This window comes from Schistocerca nitens, chromosome 12 (assembly GCF_023898315.1).
Source record: "Schistocerca nitens isolate TAMUIC-IGC-003100 chromosome 12, iqSchNite1.1, whole genome shotgun sequence".
NCBI lineage: Eukaryota > Metazoa > Arthropoda > Insecta > Orthoptera > Acrididae > Schistocerca > Schistocerca nitens.
Window position 1 is genome coordinate 110,928,460 of NC_064625.1, and position 23,530 is coordinate 110,951,989.

Genomic DNA, 23,530 nt, shown 5'->3' on the forward strand with positions numbered 1-23,530 from the left:
GAAAAAAATTAGTAAAATATACAAACTGAGTAGTCCATGGCCAGATAGGTAACATCAAGGAAAATGTGAGCTCAGGAGCGCCGTGGTTCCGTGGTTAGCGAGAGCAGCTACGGAATGATAGGTCCTAGGTTCAAGTATTCTCTCCAGCGAAAAGTTTAATTTTTTATTTTCAGTTTATGTGACAAACTCTTATGTTTTCATCACTTTTTTGGGAGTGATTATCACATCCACAAGAAAACCTAAATCGGGCAAGGTAGAAGAATCTTTTTACCCATTCACTAAGTGTACAAGTTAGGTGGGCCGACAACATATTCCTGTCATGTGATGCACATGCCGTCACCAGTGTCGTATAGAATATATGGGATGTGTTTTCCTGTGTAGGAATCTGTTGATCTGTGACCTTGCGATCAAATGTTTTTGGTTCCCATTGGAGAGGCATGTCCTCTCGTCTACTAATCGCACGGTTTTGCAGTGCGGTCACAAAACACAGACACTAAACTTATTACAGTGAACAGAGACGTCAATGAACGAACGGACAGATCATAACTTTGCAAAAATAAAGAAAGTAAAATTTTCAGTCGAGGTAAGACTTGAACCAAGGACCTCTCATTCCGCAGCTACTCACGCTAACCACGGCACTCCTATGCTCACACTTTCCTTGATGTTGCCTATCTTACGCTTGGACTACTCAGTTTGTATATTTTACTAATTTTTTTCATAGTTCCACACAACTTCTTCCTGTTTTCTCGATTGATCTGTGTTCAGCTTTTCAAGGCCTATCCACTGTGCCAACTTATAACTAAATCTGAGAGGGGTGCAATGGGGAGGTTCCCTTGTCAGTGAAAGTGAAGGTGAATTACAGGACTGACAGTAAATTGAAAAAAGCTGAAGGTAATGAGATGTATCAGAAATGAGAATAGTGAGGAACTTAGCAGTAAATTGATGATCATGAAGTAGATGAAGTGAAGGAATTCTGCCACCTTCGAAACAAAATAACTCATGATGGACAAAGCAAGGATTACATAAAAAGCAGGCTAACAGGCAAAGAGGGCATTCCTGGCCAAAAACATGTGTCTTACTTTGAGGAAGAAATTTCAGAGAATGTATGTTTGGAGATAATCGATTCATATGAGATGTAATGGTACAAATGGATGTTGAAAATCATGGGAACTGATAAGATATGGAACGAGGAGGTTCTCCACAGAATTGGCAAGGAAAGGTATGCATGGAAAACATTGGCAAGAAGGGACACAATTGTAGGACATGTGTTAAGACATCAGGGAATAATTTCCATGGTACTAGAAGTGTGGTATTGATAGCTAAGATGCCACGGCATAGCTGCCAGTTAAGCTGGCACTATGACAGACAACGATGACCGTGCCCTCTAGCAGGCACTGTTCAGATCTACGAGCTCTGCTCCTGATTCTGCCCATTTGATCAAGAACAGACGGCCGGCTTCAGCTTGAGACTGTGCTCATCTGTACAAGTTATGTATGCCTCTGTATATATATTCAGGCTCCAGTAAACCACTTTTACATATGTGCAGTACTGACATATTTTTCCTGCTCCGGCTCCTACCCATGTGCCACCTTCCAAGTGGGATACAAATAGTGGGAGCTATAAAAGGTAAAAACTGTAGAGGAAGACAGAGATTGCTGCTCTGAGATGAAGAGGTCAGCACAGGAGAGGAATTCTTGGCAGACCACATCATGCCTGCCAGAAGACTGAAAATGAATTTCATTGTTTTACAGATAAAGCTGCATCCACAAGATGCATTTCTCTCTTCAACTTAATGCACGTGCTTGACATTTTCAACTGTGAAATAAAGGAGTTAAACTGTATAGTCACTGGTTCACAGTGGCGTGTTATGTGGCAATGCCACGTAGTAAGGCTCTCAGATAGATGCAGTATTTCTCAGTTTACAAAGCACATTTGACTCAGTACCACATTTATGATTATCATCAAAGGTACAATCATACATAGTATCAACCAAAATTTGTAACTGAACTGAGGATTTCTTGACAAGGAATACACAGCATTTTATTTTGGATGGTGCCCTCAATACATGTAGAAGTAACTTCAGATATGCCACAAGGAAGTATGTTGGAACACTTCCCATTCATGTTGCATATTAATGACTTTTCAAACAATATTAATAGTAACCTGATGATTTCATGAACTGATGCAGTTACCTATGATAAAGTACTGCCTGATAAATGCCAAGCAAATATTCAGTTAGATCTTGATATGTTTTCACAGTGGTGCAAAGTCTGGCAACTTGCCTTAAATGTTCAAAATGTAAGGCTCTGCCTTCGCAACATGAGTGTTTTATGACTAAAATATCAATAAGTAACAGTTGGAATTAGTTAATTCACAGCTGTAAAAAATTATAGGAATATAATGATCACCTAAGCTCAGCAGTAGGTAAAGCATGCAATATTTCATTATAGATATCATTGCAACATATGTAAAAGTCACGAATTGCAAAATAGCCAGAGCAATATTTTGCCAGTGATCCAGGAAGATATTCATGAATTTTTCTTCCAGTTAAGGATCAGTTTAATTTTTTTTTTTTAATTGTTCAGTTTGGTCAGCAATGATTGGCAAACTGTGAGTACTATGGTTAACGATGGTCATTATTGACCAAAATTAAGAACTGGAGAAAAAAATAAAATTTTATGATCTGTTCCTTGAATAAAAATATAAATATATACAGATCTAAAGTTACTATTGATATTGTCCATGATATCATTAATATACAGCATGACCAACAATGGTTCCAATAAACTTTCTAGGGCATGTGGCAACCCTGCTGTAAAATACAGGTCTGAAAAATAGTAGTTGGACTAGTAGTCTTTAAGAAGTAAAGCAATGGAATACAAGTGTTTTAATAAGAATGATAATTAATAAAAAAGAAATACAAACAAGAATTGTCTTCCGATCTTTGAATGAAAACGTTGATTCCTATTACAATAGTGGGTATTACAATTGAACTTTCACTACATGAGCAAGTGTAAATGGAAAAATATTTAACATATGGGTACCCAACTTTATAGGAATGATGTTCAGGCTCTGCACTGCAGGATTTGCATTGTTAATAGTGTTAGTGTCATGATCTACCATTAGGTGCCAGTACTGGTACAGCGACACAGGTTGAAACACAAGCACCAGTGGGCATTACAGTTGCAGACAGTCAACATGGGTCTGGACAAGGTAAACATGGCTTTACTTGTAAAGCTGTTTTGTGCTGCTGCTCTTAATGAGCATCAACGCATCAAAGGAATATGGAGAAGTCCCCTTCCTACACCAGAGTTGAAGAACTTGATTTGGAAATTCAAAGTAGCAATTTGGGAATTACTCCTGGGAGAGGTTGATGGCCAATTGTGCCATAAATTGTTTAAGCTACGGTTGCCATGGCTGAGAATGCTGAACAAAGCATGTTATCTTCAACCAGTGCATGAGCTGTGTCAGAACAGCTGAACATTATAAGCTCTGCCTTTCAAAAAGCAGTGTCAACAATTGTGAAATGGTACCTATACAAACTTCATATTACTCACCAACTTTTGCAATGAAACATAGACATTTGAGTAGAATATGCTCTTGTGTTTACTGAAATGGTTGAAGTTGACAACATGTGGCCTTGGAACATTTTATGGAGTGATGAAGTACACTTTGTTATTTCTCTTCTGCATGTTCATACAAATATTTCCACAAATTTGCATTGTCCTACAATCAGTCTTTTTTCATGGCAACTCTCCCAAATACCAAATGTTTAATTATAACCACCTTGTATTTAATGTCTGAATTAGAATTATGTGCAGAATGGTAACATACTTACTCACTTATACAGTGTGTGGGCACAGAATTTGTGTGTAGTTAAATTTGGAATTTTTTCCTTTAAAGTCTGAATGTGAAGTTTTCTGTACCTTCATGGTGATATATAAATAAATAACTGTGTTGTTCATTAATGTTACGTTGCTGTGAATGCACTTTTAACAATATGCTCTTGTGTATCATATTTTTATACATACAATATTATGCCTCAATAAAGGTATTTGTTTGTGTTTTATTATTATTATTATTATGTCTGAAGTACTCCTATGGCAGCAAGCATCAGTTGGAGTTTGCCAGCTGATGCCTTTACATCACAGTAAGTACGACAGAGCTTGCAACTTTGCAGCCACCATGCAAGGGGCTCCTCAAACAATGCAAAATGAGGTTTCTTGATGGAAGAAAATTCATCAACAGCATATTAAAAACGTTCTCAAAATGTGTGCAAATCATTTCCATGTTATTCTGATCCCCACAATCACAAAATATTGTTATGTGTTGATACAATAAATGTTCATAGCTGTTTAACTGGCTGCAAATTATTCCAAGTACAAGAATGTGTAACTGTTGCCTGATACATTAAAAACTAGATATATTTCAACACTGATTTTATGATTTAGCCACCCAAAACCCTCTCAACCTTAGGTTACATCTACATTAGTTGTGACTCTCCTTCCATTTTGTTTGATGCCTCATGAAATCACTCTTATTATTAAAGTATAGTTATGGTGCTGTTTCAAATGCTTTTAGATAGTCAAGAAATGCATCTACCGGACTGCCTTCATCCATTGTCTTCAGGAGGCCGTATCGCGAAACTGTAAGTTGCGTTTCACAGACCAGTGTTTCCAAAATACTTCATTATGCCTGGGCTCAGAATGTGTTCTACGATTCTATAATATATGGATATCAAGGCTATTCTACAGTATTTCTGTGAATTGCATCTGCTATTCTACTTTTATATGGGTGTGACCTCTGCTTTCTTCCAACTACTGGGGTCTGTTTTTCTGAGATACAATGGTTCAATGAGAGATTGTTTCTCGGCACTACTGACACTAGTATCTATGTCATTCATTCTTCCAGTGGTGCAATTTTCCTTTGTGGAGTAACATCCGAAAGCAAAGCACAGCATATTGCTTTTTCTTTGCTACCTTCAATTCCATATCCTGTGTTATCCACAAGTATTTGAACAAATTGTGCCACTGTCTGCTTTTACATATGACCAGACCTTCTTTCAATTTATGAGGGATCTTTTGATAATATTCTGCTTTGGTAGCCACTGAAGACCTCAAGGATTGCCCTCTTGACAGCCAAATGCATTTCATTCAATATCTATTTATGCCTATTTGTTTTGTTTTACAACTATGTTACAGAAGTTGCTACTTCTTTAGAAGTTTCTTTATGGATACTGTATACTACAGATGGCACCTCCTACCATAAACTGTTCTACTAGGAACATATCTATCCAATGCATAATCTACTACTGTTTTAAACCTGCACCACACTTCTTCTAAATGCCTCAACTCTGAGATAAATGTCTTGAATTCCCTTTTGTAATGTCACACTTCTGCCTCTTTGCCTATAAATCTTTCTACATGTTTTACTGTACTTCAGTAATCACTGATACCAGTATTCGTGTGGACATCCTCAATGAGGACACAACTGTTTCTCTGTACGTTCATCTTTTCAGAGATGGTTGTGGGGTTTGGCTGTTCAGTACAGAATGTCAAATCAAACATCTTTCCGCAGTCTAATTTTCAAACTGTTATTTCATTTGGCTACCAATTTCAGCAATTTACTATGACATATTTAGGCCTCCTGACCAAGGTGTAGGGAGATTCTAACTTTGGTTCCAATCAAAACAGGGGCCACAGTGGTACCTGCAGATTTCTGCTTGATGCAGCGATCACTTCAACCATCATCTACCGACTGTTTCACAGATAACAGTTGAAGTGACCACTGAATCAGACAGAAATCTACAGATACCAGTCTGGCCCCTATTTTGATTGGAACCAAAATTGGAATCCCTCTAAACATTGGCCAGGAGGCCTGAAGGTGGCATAGTAAATCGCCAAAACTGGTAGCTCAATAAAACAACAGTTTGGAAATTAGATGGCTGTAAGGTGTTTTGATTTGACATTCACAACTGTTCGTTGCCATTAGATGGTATGTTCCCATCATGAGTGGGCTTTTGAATATTTAGTAATGTTTTACTGGATGTATTGTCATGCCCACCACTTAAAAACTGTATGAGTAATCATCTCAACTGATTGTTGGAAGATCGAAGTCTCCTCCAATGAAAAGAGTGACTGGGGAACATACATACTGGTGAAGTGAGGTTTTGTCTAAAGTTTTCACTGGGTGTGGGAGTTGACAGAAGGGTTACGAGTTTATGCTCATGCTTTATACTGAGTGTTGCCCAAACACACTCACACACCACTTCAATTTCTACATTGGTGGATTAAAGTTTTGTCCACTGCAACAAATACACCACCTCCATTTTCCAATAGCCTATAGATTAGACCTAATGGGAGCAAATTGATCTGGCCTCTCTGAGGTGCCCACATTGAAACTGTTGTCAGTGACTGTGAGGCAATTGCAGCAACAATGACTACAAAAGTACAAAGATAAATTAATTTACACATTTAGTAAGTCAGATAAAGAGACAGTTATGTTGAATCGCAAACAGGGACTCAGAAACATTTATCTCTGGGCAGAAGAGGAAGAACTGTCACCCAAATTTGAAAGAATAGTTGACCATGGACTGGGCAGACTTCTGCATAATAGGTGTACAACAAACAACAAAGCATAAGGGTAGAGAGAGAGAGAGAGAGAGAGAGAGAGAGAGAGAGAGAGAGAAAGAGAGAGAGATATGCTGAAATATGTTTGGCTGTCAAGAGGGGAATACATGAGGCATTAAATGACTGTCAAGAGGGGAATACATGAGGCATTAAATGACTGTCAAGAGCGGAATACATGAGGCATTAAATGACTGTCAAGAGGGGAATACACGAGGCATTAAATGACTATAGTAGCAAACTCCTACTGAACGATTTCTCACAAAACTCAAAGAAAATCTGGTCATATTTAAAGGCTGTCAGTCAGTGGCTATAAAATTAGTGAGCAGACAATCACGGATGACACATGAACTAAAACTGAGGGGAGCCAAAGCAGAAATGCTGAACTTCATATCTAATGTTCTGTCACAATTTATTTCTCACCCCACTACAAAGATAAGTGATGTAGATATCGATATCAATGGCACTGGGAAACAGCTAAAATTGTAAAAAATGAATAAAGCTTCAGGACCTGACAATGTTAAGATTTTCTTATACATACATTTATAAAGTAGCTATTAAATGCTTTCCCTATAGTTTCTGAAGTTCTTTGTACAGAAATGTCACATCTGATTTCTGTGGGCCTATGATTTTTAAATGTAGACAATCTGTTTTTTGAATTTATGATCATCCACATTGTTTCTGCCTTGCATTCTGAGCTGATCATTCAAACTTGGGAGTAACCTTCACAGAAGATCAGTACATAAATTTTTTACAACAAAACATTAAAAGCATTATTACATGGAAGATGAAATTACAATAGGTTCATAAGTTTAAAAATTTATGGACTTAAAAGATGGCAGTAGGCAGACATTTATTGGAATTACAAAGGATCACTCCCACATACACCCTAGTGGCTGATAATACTTTTAGTATCTGTCATTACATAAATTGTGTATCTTATAATATGGTGAACTGCCTGAGCCAATTTGGACACTGATGTAGTTGTGAAATGACTGGAAGTGACAAGATACTTTCTATCCATGTTCTAGGTGTGTTCCTGGGCTTCACTGCTTTATTGTAAAATACGTTTCTCGATTTTGTCTTTTATTGTATTCTTATGCCACAGATGAAACAGAAGTTTGATGAGAAAGACAAGCGTACAATCATTGGTCTCCCTTCTCTTTATTCTGTGAACAGTAGATCCTATAACTGGTTCCAGCATACAAATGTCACAAATGTTACACATAGTATCCAGGCTGTATGCAGACAAACACAGAGATTTCCATACTCTCGTTCTTCTCTACTGCCTTACCAACATACACTGTCGCTCATATCTCTCATCGACCTTAACAATCTTGTCTGAACAACATTGCAAAAACACCAATTCCCAAAAGAACAAAATCCTTTCTGTCACTCCATTGTTCAGCTACTTTCTCAAAGTTTTTCTCAGTAGCAGGAACCTGACTCTGGAATAACCTCCCACATTATGTTACAGAATTGAATAACAACTCCAGCTTCAGAAGACAGTTGGTGACATAGCTACTGAAGCATCAGTAAAGATTATCATTGTCCCTATATTCAGTCACTACCCTTGCACGTCCTCCTTTCCAACCTGAGCCTCATCATTTCCCAGTATTCTTAGCTGGTGCAGTCGTCTTAAATTTCCTTTCCTCATAACTCACTATATCAGAAAACATCTATTTTGAACATCTATGAGGGTTGGAACTTAAATAGTGGCAAATATTTATTCACAACTGATACAAAAGAGTTACATTCTTGCACCTGTAACTGTCCTTCAAAGTAGCCTCCAGCATTGTGTAGAACCTGTTGCTAGTGATTTGGAAGATGTAGTATACTGTTAGTAGAGCCTATTCTGTTGATGGCACAAATGGAGCGGTCTACTGCCTGTCGAATCTCTGGAAAAGTTCTGAAGCAAATGCCATGAAGTTGTTCATCTTCGGAATCAAATCAAAGTCACAAGGATTTAAGTCCGGAGAGTATGGTGGATGGTACAGTACTTTCCAGTCCCATCAACTGAACAGAGCAGCCACGGCTTGTGCTGAATGCGCCAGTGCATTGTCATGCAAAATGATGAGTGGGTTGCACAGAAAGTGTTGCTGCTTCTTTCACAAAGCAGGTCGCAGGTGATGCTCCAAAAACGAACAGTAATACAACTTAAGTCCTTGTGACTGATTTGATTCTGAAGATGAAGGAACCACTTCATGGCATTCACTTCAGAACTGTTCCAGAGATCTGACAGACAGGAGACCGCTCCATTTGCACCATCTACAGAACAGGCTCTGCTAACAACATACTACACCTTCCACATCACTGGCAATGAGTTCTACACAATGCTGGTGACTACTTTGAAGGACAATAACAGGTGTAAGAATGTAACTCTTTTGTATCGGTTGTGAATAAACAGTTGCCACTATTTAAGTTCCAACCCTCGTATAAATTCTTTTTATATTTGCAACTATAAGTATTGTTGTTATTGTCATTACTACTACTACTACTACTACTACTACTACTACTACTACTATCACTATTAGGGCAGCAACAGTTCAACTACTTCTGGTATTAGCTGTATTTGTTCACTGTCTATATTACTTACATTGTGACTATAGATACTCAAATCATTTTAATACTATCTGACATATTAAAAATGTTATTTCTTTTGTAACTATAATGTAAAAAAGGTATCATACTGTGTGTGTTAAAACCAGGTCCAATGCAACAGAGGGCCTGCTGGCTCCTATCAGATCAGGTTAAATAAATAAATAAAAATAAAATTACTGGTGTCCTTTTCCATGTGCAGTTAGCATATGGAGTATCAAACATCATTTAAGCAGTCATTCTTCCCATATTCCGCACAAGAATGGAGTGGGAAAAAACCTGGATTTAGAGCAATGGGAAGTAACATCTGCCATGTTTTTCACAGTGGCTCATACAGTATGGATATAGATGTAGAAAAAGTATGTACACAAACTCTGTGACAGAAGCAATGTGTTGTTTGCCTGGGGCAATTTCTGGTAAACCACAGAAACACAAGTTAGGATTGTCATATACAGCGTGCATCAAAAAATTGTATACACACTTTGAACTGTCATAGACAATTTATTTCCCGTTCTACAAGGTTAAATATCTGTGAAAAAGTAATGTTATGTTTCTTCAACAGGTGGCAGCAGTGGCAAGGAAATAACTGCAACATGGCAGACGTCTGTTTGAGCTTTGAAGTGCAGAAGCAGATAATTAAGTAGTACTGGAAGTTTTAGAAAGTAGCTGCAGTTCAAAGACAGTGGAGAAGTGAGTATGGTACAGAACCACCTTCAAGGTCAACAATTACACGTCTACAAGACAAATTCAAAATTCATGGAACAGTGTGTGATGTGCATAAAGGTCAATCAGGGTGACCTCGTACAGCTACAAGTGATGATTCCACAACTGCGGTCTTGGAACTGTTTCAGCGTTCGCCTCAAAAATCTTGAAGGCAGCCGGCACATGAGAGTAATGTAAGTGCTAGTAGTGTGCTATGCATTCTGAAGAAAGGCAAGTTTCGTGTGTACATTCCAAGGCTGGTGCAACAGCTAAGTGACGACGATCCAGATCGAAGGTTAGAATTTTGTGAATGGGTTCAGGAGATGGTGAGGCGTGAACTGGGATTTATGGGTAGCATAATTTAGTCGGATGAAGCCCAATGCAAACTCAATGGAACTGTCAATAGGCACAATTGTGTGTACTGGGCTGAAGATAATCCTCACATTACAGTTGAAAAGGCTGTGAATTTGCCTGGTGTAAATGTGTGATGTGGTTTGTCTGCAAGGGGACTCATTGGGCCTTTCCGCATTGAAGGTACTGTTACTGGAGGAACATACCTAACAATGCTTGCTGACTCCATATTCTCTGCCATTCGTGCATTACACGGTAATGATGAGTTTTATTTCCAACAAGATGGCGCCCCGCCGCACTATCATAGAGATGTACGAGCATACCTGGATCACAATGTGCCAGGCCAGTGGATAGGACACAGGGGACCAATCGAGTTTCCTGCACGCTCTCCAGACCTCACGCCGCTGGATTTCTTCTTATGGGGCACAGTAAAAGATGAGGGGTACAAACGTAAACCACGTAACCTGGACACACTTTGGAATGAGATTCAGGTGGTGTGCGCAGAAATCGCATTGGACACTTTGGTACGATGCACGGAATCAGTGGTGACTCGTACTCAGAAATGTATTGATGCTGAAGGCCACCAGTTTGAACACTAATGACATTTGCAAAGTACATTTATTTTTCCAACTGGACTTTAAGCCTTCCATTTACAGAAATTTAACATTGTAGAACGGGAAATAAACTTTCTATGATGCTTCAAAGTGTGTATACATTTCTTTGACGCACACTATGTACACGAACTGCCATCTTCCTGAATGTGAGTCTTGTGCTTAACCAATGCATCCCCTCATTCAGCTAACACTGTAGAACAACAGTGGTGACAACATTTTAGGTACATACCTGTCCTGGTCGACTGTTACAGTAACTTGATCAGCAGAAATGTTGAGCTGCTTCACATGGAAGACAATGGAGTCGACCTCAGTGCCTGGCAGAATGGTTAGTGTGATGGCGACGTGGCCGTGGAACGTGAAGTTGGTGCCCTCACCGAGGAAGGGCCTGATGGTAAGGCGGTACAGCAGTGGCCTCACACGAGGGTCCAGTCGGCGAATTGTGAACTCGCCTTCACTACCAGTGTCAGCATTGGGTTCAACTTCAGATGAAGGTGTCCCATTGCTGCTGTTGGCACCTCCAACTGTCTGTGTATTACTCGAACCCTAGGGGGAAAAGACAAACATTAGCCACATACTGTTATTTTGGTCTTCATTCTGAATACTGGTTTCATGCAGCACTCCACTCTATCTTGTGCAGGGCTCCTTCATCTCTGCATAACTATTGTATCCTACATCCACTTGAACCTTCTTACTGAAGTCAAGTCTTTCGTCTCCCCTCTCCCTCCCCTAACCTCCATAACAAAATTACACTATGTGGGCAAAAGCCATGGAAAGGCACTGTGGTAAAAGAGTACTTACAGTGTCAGAACCTTTTCCGTTGCAGACTGCTGTCAGTAACAGTTTGTGCAATGAATCACAAGCTGTCAACATGACGATTTATGAACCACATGTAGGTAGCCAATAGGACTTTCGTTCGCAATTTTCTATAGTTCTTACATAAAGTCCCCCCTCAGGAGACACCGCCTTAACAAAACACTGTCCGTGTGGGTGAGGTGGTTTGTGTGATCCAATAAAGTGGAGGGCTATGCCGGTGGTGGTGTAACTACCAGCAGGGCCTCCCAAGCCAGACAGGTGTCCATAGAGGATCCAGACAAAGTGTGTCTCACAACGTCCCATCTAGTGTCCTGTACTGTACTGTCCTATCCTATTCTGTTGTGTCTCATCTTATACACTCCCTTCCTTTCCTTTTCTTACCTGTGATTGTGTGGCAGCAGACACAGTCCCCTAATGTGGACAGCAGAAGATCAGCCACAGGAAAGAACTAAAACTTAAGTTAAATTTTTGTAAGACAAGAGCGCAGAAGAGTGAAGCGCATAAAGAATACACGGAAGTGAACAAAAAAGTGAAAATATGGCTACGTCGAGATAAAAGGAAATGGATAGATGAGCAAGCAAAATTAGCAGAAGAGGCAGCAAGACAAGGAAATATCAAAGAGCTCTACAATGTTACCAAACAGTTGTCAATGAAGAACTTCAGACATGAAGGACCAGTTAAGAACAAGGATGGGGTGATGCTTACAACTCAACAGGCACAGCTACAGAGATGGGAGGAGCACTTCAAGGAACTGTTAAACTGTGAAGACAACCAAGGGAAACAGGTAAGAGATGTTCTAGAGGAAGTCGAAGAAGATCAAGATATAAATTTGCAGTGCCCCACAATGTACAAAATTAGGATTGCCTTGAAAACATTAAAAAATACAAAGGCTGCAGGACTAGACAACATAGCACTGTAGCTCTTAAAAGCTGATATTGAAAGTACTGTTAAAATGCTCCATCCTTTGCTGAAGCATATTTGGCTTGAAGAGAAATCTCCAAAGGAGTGGAAAAATGGTTCGGTAGTAAAGCTCCGGAAAAAGGGAAATTTGTCAGACTGTAACAACTGGCGTGGTATTACATTGTTGTCAGTGCCCAGTAAGGTCCTCGCCAGACTTATTTTAAACAGAATTAAAGACTCCCTTGAAAAGCGGCTGCGTAAAGAACAGGCCGTTTTTAGGGTACAACGCACTTGTGTTGATCTTATTAACACTCTTAGCATCATTTTAGAGTGAAGCAAAGAATTCCAAGCAACCATGTATCTGGCATTCATTGATTTTCAAAAGGCCTTCGATTCCATGAAACATAAAGTGCTCTGGCAGGTACTGCGGAAGTATGGCATACCACAGAAGATCTTAAACATCATAAAAGATCTATATGATGGCTACAAATGCTGCGTACTCCACAAGGGAAATATGACAGAGCCCATACAAGTAACAGCTGGAGTCCGGCAGGGTTGCATTTTGTCACCAACACTTTTTCTACTTGTTCTAGATTCTGTTATGAGAAGAGTCACAGCAGGCAGGAAACGAGGAATCCACTGGGGGATCCACGAACGTCTGGAGGATTTGGATTTTGCAGACGACAGTTTTATTAGCTGAAAGGCTGACTAATATGCAAGCTAAATTAAACTTGCGGAAAGAAGAAGTAGAGTCTGCTGGCCTCAAGATAAATACAGGCAAAACAAAGGAAATGAGAGTAAATTCAGGGAACATGGAGGTGCCACTGTTAATAGGTGAACAGCAGGTGGAGACTGTCAACTCATTCCTATATCTGGGTAGTATAGTGATGGAAGATGGTGGAGCTGGAGATGACGTGAAAAACCGCATTAAAAACGGAAATGCTGCCTTCATACAATTGTATCCAATATGGAAAAATAGAAATATCATGTACAAAACAAAAATCCATATTTTTAATACAAATGTGAAGGCTGTCCTGTACGCCAGTGAAAGCTGGAAAATGGATAAAATATCCCAGTTACAAAGCTTCATAAATAAATGCCTTTGACGCATCATGAATATCTGGTGGCCAGAAAAAATATGTAATGAGGAGCTCTGGCGAATAACAAACCAGATACCTATAGAAGACCAGATACGAGAGAGAAAGTGGGGTTGGTTGGGGCACACCTTGAGAAAACCAGATGGAGCCATCGAGAAAAAAGCATTGGAATGGGATCCCCAGGGAACAAGGAAGAGAGGAAGACCAAGGGGCACATGAAAGAGAACAGAGAACACAGAAAGAGCAAAAAGAGTTGGCAAGACCTGGGCAGAACTGAGGCAAATGGTCAAAGACAGAGATGGATGGCGAGTTCTCCTGGATGCCCTATGCCCCCACAGGGGCCAAAGGAATTAAGTAAGTCCTACATAACGTTAACTGATATTTTGTTGTATTACATTATAATTTAACAATGTCTTTGCAATTTTCAGCAAAATCAGAAATAGTGCGTCAAATGGGTCATTGTAGTGACAAATGTATATCTGAGGCTACACTACACATAAGTCAATTTTGGCAATCATACTTTCATACTGAGATTCATTGGCTTCACCAACTCGCAACAAAACTACCACATTCTATGCTAACCTACACCCCAGGATATGCTACAGGTCAGTCTGTCACCACATCTAGTTTGCTTCCCCTCACATTCCTTGTCTCAGCCAACTCACAACCAAACTATCACATTCCAACCTAACCTATGCCTCGGGCGATGCTACAGGTCACTATCAGCACGTCTAGTTTTCTTCCATTCACATTCCTTGGTTTCGCCAACTCATAGCCAACCTAATTACATTCCAACCTGACCTTAGCTTCCAGGTTTCGCTACAGATCAGTCTGTCAGCTCATACTTTTTTCCAGTCTTCAAAGAAATACGAGAGTCTACGGCAAAGTTTAAAACATCATTAAAACAGGATCACTAAAACTTACTCTGGCGGTCTCCATATTGAAAACAAATGTAGTAAATTTGTATCGTCACCGAAAGAAGTAATTAGATTCACCCATTCTCATTGGCTTCCATCTCCTATCAAACAGCTGGCTACAACCAACGTCAATGTATTACCACCATAACATTCAAAACAAGAGCCGCTGTCAACAGGTATGCACTTTAGCCTAGCACTATATGTGAAGTTAGTAACAAACCCCCAATTTCTGCAGTATTAAGTCCATGCATGGCCTGTACGAGGTATTGGTATTGTTCTGGAGAGATGATCTACACACCTTGCAGCGATACCTTGGTTTTGCACAGTTGGTGCTGTACATCTGTTCATTTCATACACATAGTACTGCTACTCATGTGGTTCCCATTGGTTACCATCGCAAATTCGCAATCAGTTAACTCCCAATTTGCTGCAACATTTACTTACACACGTCTCTGTATCGTGTCTACACCACACCATTCACCAAATCTAGCCTCAACTGAAAACTCAAAATTTCAGAAACTTTTCAGCCGATGAAGTTACCATCGCCAGTAGCTTGCATATAACTGATGCTTTTACCTGAACAACGTCCACACTCCTCACGTCTGCAGTAAATACTGACTACTGTGTGCTGTACTGAAACCTGCCATGCATATGCACATAAAGATGCACTGCCTCATTTCAGCATGTCACTGCTTCCCCCTAACCCCTCCCACCCCCCACCACCCCACTCACACACACACACACACACACACACACACACACACACACACACATGCAATTCCACTCCCCTGTCCATCACTCTTGCTGCCAGCACCGAATTGTTACAGGAGCTGTATTACTTGACCATCATAAATTTACAGCTTATGCAGTGACGAGACTAGTATTTGGCGACAAGGGCGGACATTTGGTGCATGCCACTGGTACAAGTAATACTCCAACTTTTGCGACTGTGCCATCTTATTTATACTAGACGCATTTCGCTTTATTTAAACCATCTTCAATGGTCACAGTAGCAACTGTGGTTTTGTTTACAAATCAGTTTAACTAGATCACAAACAGTTATTAGAAAAAGTCTAGATCAGAGCCAACGAGAGCAGTGGGCAGACGACGTGTTTCAAGAGAATAGTATCATCACACCATAATGTCGATGTATCAAAATCTCCAGAATCTTATTAGCAAGAAACAGGCAAATAGTTTGACTATCAGCATTATTAATGCAGTTTAAACTGTGCTATTAGGTTCCAAACTAACCACAATCTCGTAATTTGGTTGAAACAAATGAATGTGACACGAAAAACTGCCGATACTTATCTAATTTCTGCAAGTAAAGCTGTCATATTCCAACATATCCTTGGACTCGGGCTAAGCTACGCATCAATCTGCCGCCACAATCAGATATTTTAATCATCACATTTGTTGTCTTTGCCAACTCACAGCCAATTGTGCATTCCAACCTAAACTAAACCTCAGACTAAGCTACAGATCAATTTGTGATCACCATCAGATTTTTTAGGTATCAATTGCATTGGCTTTGCCAACTCAAAATCAAACTGCCACATTCCAACCCAACCACAGCCTCATAATTCGTGACATACTCTGAAGAAAGCAATACAATATTTGTGAGAACTGCGAATAAGACAATGGTTCCTATTTTGGCGCTAGAAATAAATTAGTTCTGTGGCGCTTCTGGCGTAAAGCGCCATATCTTTGGACCCAAGGATCGTTGTTTCTCTTTGTCCATGTCTTCTCAGCGCGCTACATTTGTACAGCCATGTTGTATTCGCCTTGTTCTGTGCTTAAATAAATGTTCATTCAACAGCTAAAGTGTGTTGTTATTGATCTACGACACGTAATATCCACAGTGGTGAGCCCGAAATCGGCATCGGGCATTCGGGAATTATTTTGTGCTTCGTTTCATCATTAACGGAATTCGTGTGCCAGTCCAGTGTCTTCGGAACAATGGATCTACCAGTGTCCTTTTCTGCTAATTCCTCACACCCTATTAACTGTGCTTGCATTTTTAATAGTGAACCTAATGTGCATTTGGTGAAAAGTGAACAATTACCTGGCACCAGCCATATCAGCGGCCACTTAACCGTAACAGACCCAACATGGCCACAGTCAAGTGCAACTACACAGCAACGGCTGCTACACGGACAGTTCACACTGCTTAGTGACATTGTGAACGATAATTGAGTATTGGATGTAGTAGTTCAACTCTCAACTAAGCAGTCCTCTTCAGTTTGGTCTGATGTGATGATGAAATTCGAGAACAGTAATTTGAACTTTCATGTGCACGGGGTAGCACATTCTTATATGCCTGACATTATAGGACCACCCCCGCACCAATTGACCGCACCGGTTTCCACAACCATTGCTCCTTGGTCACACCACAATCACCTTCTGTTCGCTTTCGTAACGGCACCGGCCGTTCCAGCTGCGCCAGTTACCCGATTAGCCCCCTTGTGGCTGCACTGCAACCGCCTTCCGCCCGCTGTTGCAACGACTCCGGCCGTTACACCTGCACCACATTCGCCTTTGGGCCTGCACTTGGGACACATCGTGCCACCGATTGCACCAGCTCACTCCACATTGTGTGCTGCTTGCAGCCACCCCTGCACACAGACCTCAGGCGATGCATCGTCCACCACTACTGCACTCCCAGTGTTGGGGGCTTCCTACCCCCCCTCACACAGATCTTCACCTCCCAGCGCTGCACCAACATGTGTTACCTGGCAGATTTCCTAAGCTGCCTGTGTTGCAAAAGTACAACCCTAAGACTTGGTTCGCGTTGGTGGATCATCAACTGGATATCCATGGGATTTCGGATGCTGCCACACATTTTGTCTGCCTGGTGAGCCAGCTCCATGTTCAACCGGACCTCACAAGTGATCTACTCCTCTCACCACCCGCCTCACCCAAGTATGTAACGGCGAAAACATTGCTCACTGAACGCATTTCTCGGCCACCAACAGAAGCTATCCACCACATCATCCATGATGAACATCAATGTCGTACTGTGGACCTTGTGGATGGTCAAACTTACATTGGACCTGACCTACAACTTCACCTGCTACCTCACGTAGCTGACCCTCTCCAGGTTCATCTATGCATGGCCAATCAGGCCTACGCAATCGTCCGTCACTGACACCACGTGTCATGTACGACATAACCATCACCTTCAGCTTGCACACCTGCACCTTCGGCTCCACGCCCTGCCGGCAGGCGCCAGTGCACACGCCTCAGCAGCTCAGCAGCCTGTCAGGAGCTGCCACCTGGCGGCCAACAGGAGGTACTGATTGCTACCTCCTGACAGCGGCCAACCCCGTTCAAGCAGCAGGCCAAGCGATCTCAGGCAACGACGCAGTCAGCTGTGTCACCCGACCACTCTACACCGTCTCGTGTCCAGGCTTATCTGCTATGCTGGTACCATGCCATTTAACCACTCACAACTGCCACGCGCCATGTACGCAAACAATTCCGGTGGGCACGTTTAGGTGCCACGTCTACATCTACATCTACATTTACACTCCGCAAGCCACCCAACGGTGTGTGGCGGAGGGCACTTTATGTGCCACTGCATTACCTCCCTTTCTTGTTTCAGTAGCATATGGTTTGTGGGAAGAACGACTGCCGGAAAGCCTCCGTGCGCGCTCTAATCTCTCTAATTTTACATTCGTGATCTCCTCTGGAGGTATAAGTAGGGAGAAGCAATATATTCGATACCTCATCCAGAAACGCACCCTCTCGAAACCTGGACAGCAAGCTACACTGATGCAGAGTGCCTCTCTTGCAGTCTGCCACTTGAGTTTATTAAACAACTCCGTAACGCTATCACGCTTACCAAATAACCCTGTGACGAAACGTGCCGCTCTTCTTTGGATCTTCTCTCTATCTCTTCAGTCAACCCAACCTGGTACGGATCCCACACTGATGATCAATACTCAAGTATAGGTCGAACAAGTGTTTTTTAACCCACCTCCTTTATTGATGGACTACATTTTCTGAGGACTCTCCCAATGAATCTCAACCTGGCACTCGCCTTACCAACAGTTAATTTTATATGATCATTCCACTTCAAATCATTCTGTACACATACTCCCAGATATTTTACAGAAGTAATTGCTACCAGTGTTTGTTCCGCTAACATATAATCATACAATAAAGGATCCTTCTTTCTATGTATTCGCAATACATTACATTTGTCTATGTTAAGAGTCAGTTGCCACTCCCTGCACCTAGTGCCTATCTGCTGCAGATCTTCCTGCATGTCACTGCAATTTTCCTGCCACAAACGTCCACGACGCCTACCATGTGACACTTCACCACTTGCTCCAGTGCCGCGACGCCTCAACGTCATGCACTTGTCATCACGCACTCGCTTTCTCGTAAACACTGGCGCCGATGTCAGTGTTATCCCGGCCTAGCACACAGGCAGAATGCTTTCTCCCACTAACCTCACTTTGATCACCGCAAATCACTCTCCTATTCTGGTCCTTGGCTCCATCAAGATGTCACTTCGCTTATCACCAATCTCCACCTTTCCTTGGGTTTTCCACATCACCGACATGGATGAACCCGTGATCGGGTTGGACTTTCTACACCATTACGAACTTTCGCGAGACCTACAGGCCGCAGTGCTCTGTCATGCATCTGGTTCTATCGTTCCTTGCTTGAACAAGTTCGGCACGACTCTGCTCTCTGCCCCTTGGCTACGCTTTCCACATGTGCATCTCTGCTCGAGGATATAACTGCACGATTCTCTGATTTATCGGATGTGCGTACACAGATCGACAAGCTCTGCACACATAACGAGGCGTTATGCACCCATATTGCCACCGCCACTGCTGAATTGGCTCACGCATGGAGTATGATTTGCAGTCTGTCTGCAGAGCTGCACCATTCAGAACTGTCATTCGCTTCTAATGCGTCTTCACACTGCATCGCTCCTGAAGTTTCCCTCCTCCTGCTGCCGGTTCTGCGCCATTGTAGGTGATTCCGTAGATGCTCATGTTCTTGCTTCGCGGGATTCCTCACATCGCGTGGCTGCTGCATCATGCCCTCCATCGTCATCTGCTGCCGATGCCCCGCCCACGCCATTCCAGCCGGGCAAGGTCAGTGAACCACTCGTGCCACTCCTCTCGCCCCCCCCCCCCCCCCGCTGCCTGCCTCCTTTCACAGGTATCAGCAACGGCACCTGTCATAGAATCCACACCACGGACAGCCCACCTATACATTACGAGGTGTGGCTAGAAAAAAAACGGACTAGTACTGGTGAAACAATAAAACGAATGCAATAAGGCTGAAAGTCGCGTGGCCTGTCACGTGACTCTCGCTCCGCCTACTGCTCGAGTTTCATCTGCCTCCTGCACTCAGTCTGCCTGTGGCGTCTGTTTTAAGTAGTTGACGTTTTGTCTGTGCGTCGGAAAATGTTGAGTGTACAGAAAGAACAGCGTGTTAACATCAAATTTTGTTTCAAACTAGGAAAATCTGCAAGTGAAACGTTTGTAATGTTACAACAAGTGTACGGCGATGATTGTTTATCGCGAGCACAAGTGTTTGAGTGGTTTAAACGATTTATAGATGGCCGCGAAGACTCCAGTGATGACACTCGCACTGGAAGACCATTGTGAGCAAAAACTGATGCAAACATTGAAAAAATCAGTAAACTTGTTCGACACTTTCCTTGTCAACTCCTGTTAACTCAGACACTGCTCTGATTGTTAAACGGCGATCTTGTCGAACAAGTTTACCGATTTTTTCAGTGTTTGCATCAGTTTTTGCTGACAATGGTCTGCCAGTGCGAGTGTCATCACTGGTGTCTTCGCGGCCATCTTTAAATCGTTTAAACCATTCAAACACTTGTGTTCGCGATAAACAATCATCGCCGTACACTTGTTGTAACATTACAAACGTTTCACTTGCAGATTTTCCTAGTTTGAAACAAAATTTGATGTTAACACGCTGTTCTTTCTGTACACTCAACATTTTCCGACGCACAGACAAAACGTCAACTACTTAAAACAGACGCCACGGGCAGACTGAGTGCAGGAGGCAGATGAAACTCGAGCAGTAGGTGGAGCGAGAGTCACGTGACAGGCCACGCGACTTTCAGCCTTATTGCATTCGTTTTATTGTTTCACCAGTACTAGTCCGGTTTTTTTCTAGCCACACCTCGTATAAAGCTAGACATCTTAACACTTCCAAACTTGTGCGAGTGAAAGAAATTGTTCAGGATTTATTGGCTTCCTGCGTGCTCTGACCATCGGACAGCAACTGGCCTTTACTTATCCACCTTGTTCCTAAGAAGGATGGCTCGCTACACATGTGCAGGGACTACAGGTCCCTTAATGCTCAGACAATTATTGATAACGATCCCATTCCTCATATCCAGGATTTCACGCAATTACTGCATGGTTCGAACTTCTTCTCTGTCAGATTGTTCGAAGGCATATCACCAAATTCCCATGCACCCGCCGGATATTCCGAAGACAGCCATCTTCACACCCTTTGACCTATTTGAATACTATTACATGCCTTACAACTTATGCTTTGCAGACTTGGCAATGGTTCACTGATTCCATTTCGCTACCTCTGCCTATCGCTTGCGCTTATTTGGATGACATCATGATTTTTTCCTCATCTGCCAAGGAGCACCAGTTTCACCTTGATGCAGTTCATTCGGCTCTCACGGCCAACGGTGTAGTGATCAACTGTGACATATCTCAACTCTGTTCTACATCAGTTACATTCCTTGGCCATACGATCTTGGCTGACAGCCTCCGACCAACGGAGTCTTGTGTCAAAACCATTCTCGCACTGCCTATTCCTGAGGATTATGCTCGACTCCATCGTTTTCTGGGTATGGTAAACTTTTATTGACGACATATCCCTCGGGCAGCCTTCTATTCATCTGTGCCCTCGGTGGCTCAGATGGATAGAGCGTCTGCCATGTAAGCAGCAGATCCCGGGTTCGAGTCCCGGTCGGGGCACACATTTTCCGCTGTCCACATCGAGGTATGTCAACAACACCTGTCGGCAGCTGAGGGTTTCAGTTAGTCATCATTCATTCCAGGGAAAAGCTGCACGGTCAACAACAGTAATCTGTTCTTTCGAGAACAGTTACTGTCTTCATATATAACGATGTGAGTTCTTGGAACTCCATCCATTGACTGATAGGTGCTGGGAATCTTGGGAAATAGATGGTCCGTGTTGTGTGACAGCCGGAATTGAGGTTACACGTTCGTGAGTTTAATATTGAAGGGGTGTTTCACACAGTTATCCGTGGGCATAAAGAAGCTGACTTAATGATTTGGAGGATTCTAGAATACCATGTACCAATGGCAGCACTTCGCTTCTGAAGCGGCGAAATTATTTTATCAGTCATGCTTTCCCCATCAGTCAGGAGACTTTGTAAAAAATGTTTTCTCTGACTGTCTCGTGTGACATTACTCTTCTGATTGCAGACGTCTGTAAAAGCTTTGTAGGCTGAAGATATTAGCTAATGGCCTTTTAACTTTTGCATGGGGAAGTACAGATGTCAGGTGGGATTTAATGCTGGGTTGTGATGTCTGGGGTGGAGAGTTTTATTATCTGGAGAAGCATGTTTGTTTGATAACTCATCAGTTTCTTCTTCATCATTGATATGTGCTTTGGTGAGAGCCTTACTTTGCTGCTCAAGTGCTGAAGAAAAATTTCCAGCAACATCTGCTAGCGAAGTTTCACGTTTGGAACTGGAAACTGTGGATCCTTTTGCTGGTAATATGGTTTCTGTCATCTGCCTCAACTACGACCTGGTTTCAGATTCCATCAAAATACTGTCCTCACATTTCTCCATCTTTCCTAGCAGGAGGCAATTAAGAATAGTACATTACTGACTACCACCAATTTGTGCCTGCATTGACTAAAGCTGCACCAAATTTCAGATAGCTATCAGCTATGGTGTTCGGAAAAAGGAACAATTTTTTTTCAATGTTTCGAATTTAATATAATTATTTTAAGTAATAAGTTGTGACACTTAAAACATTTAGTAGAATTCCCTTAAGTGTAGCTAACAACTATGAAGAAATGGTTCAACGAGACATGTAAACAAGCTGTGAAGGCCAGGAAGATAGCAAGGACAGTGCACATGCTGGACAGACAATGTGCGAAACAACAGGAAGCATTCAAGACCATAAGAAGAGAAACAAATAGGATTCTGGGAACAGAAAAAAGAAACTTCATTACCAGTATGGCTGATGAAATCTAAAAGGCAAATGCAATATCAGACAGCAGGAAAATATTTCAGGTGTTGAAACATGTGAGGAGTGGTCACAGAAACGAAGCTTTAGTTATTAACGATAAGGATGGAAATATGCTAACAGACAAGAAAAAAATTCTGAATAGGTGGAGAGAATATTTTGAAAAGTTATTAACTGCTGAAGATCCAGAGAGTCTTTCCACATGAGAATAATACAGAGGGCGAAGGAGAAGCCGCAAACATTCAAGTGACTCAACAAGATGTAGAAAGAGCAATGAGGAAACTAAAGAATAATAATGTTGTAGGCAGGAGGTGAAACACTTCAGAAAGAGCTATACAATCTCATAAAAGATATGTGGGTAAAATCCCAGAAGAGTGGAAATCAGCCGTCGTCATCCCACTGCATAAAAAGAACAGTAATAGGAATTATAACAACTCCAGAGCATTTATCTCCTAAGTGTACCTTACAAAGTTCTATCTTTACTTGAAAAACTTAAGCCATTTGCAAAATATATTGTAGAAGAATACCAGGCAGGCTTCCAGGAAGGACAGTCGACCATTGATCAAATTTTCACCATGAGGCAAATCTGGGAAAAGTGCTAGGAATTCAGCCATCGGTTTCTGGCGACGTTCGTGGACTTTTCAATGGTTTATGACAGTATCCACAGATTAA

General features: G+C 41.8%; 1 protein-coding gene across 3 annotated transcripts in view; it reads right to left on the minus strand.

Annotated features, from left to right (window-relative positions):
• LOC126214858 (aminopeptidase Ey-like) overlaps nt 1-23,530 on the minus strand; it is a 282,069-nt gene that overhangs the window by 215,532 nt on the left and 43,007 nt on the right. For 2 of the 3 annotated variants that reach the window (XM_049941494.1, XM_049941493.1), the window contains exon 3: nt 11,121-11,434. In XM_049941494.1, coding sequence (XP_049797451.1) covers nt 11,121-11,434 — 314 coding nt within the window. Of the gene's footprint in view, nt 1-11,116; nt 11,435-23,530 lie in introns of all 3 variants that reach the window. The other variant, XM_049941495.1, reaches the window with a different exon arrangement.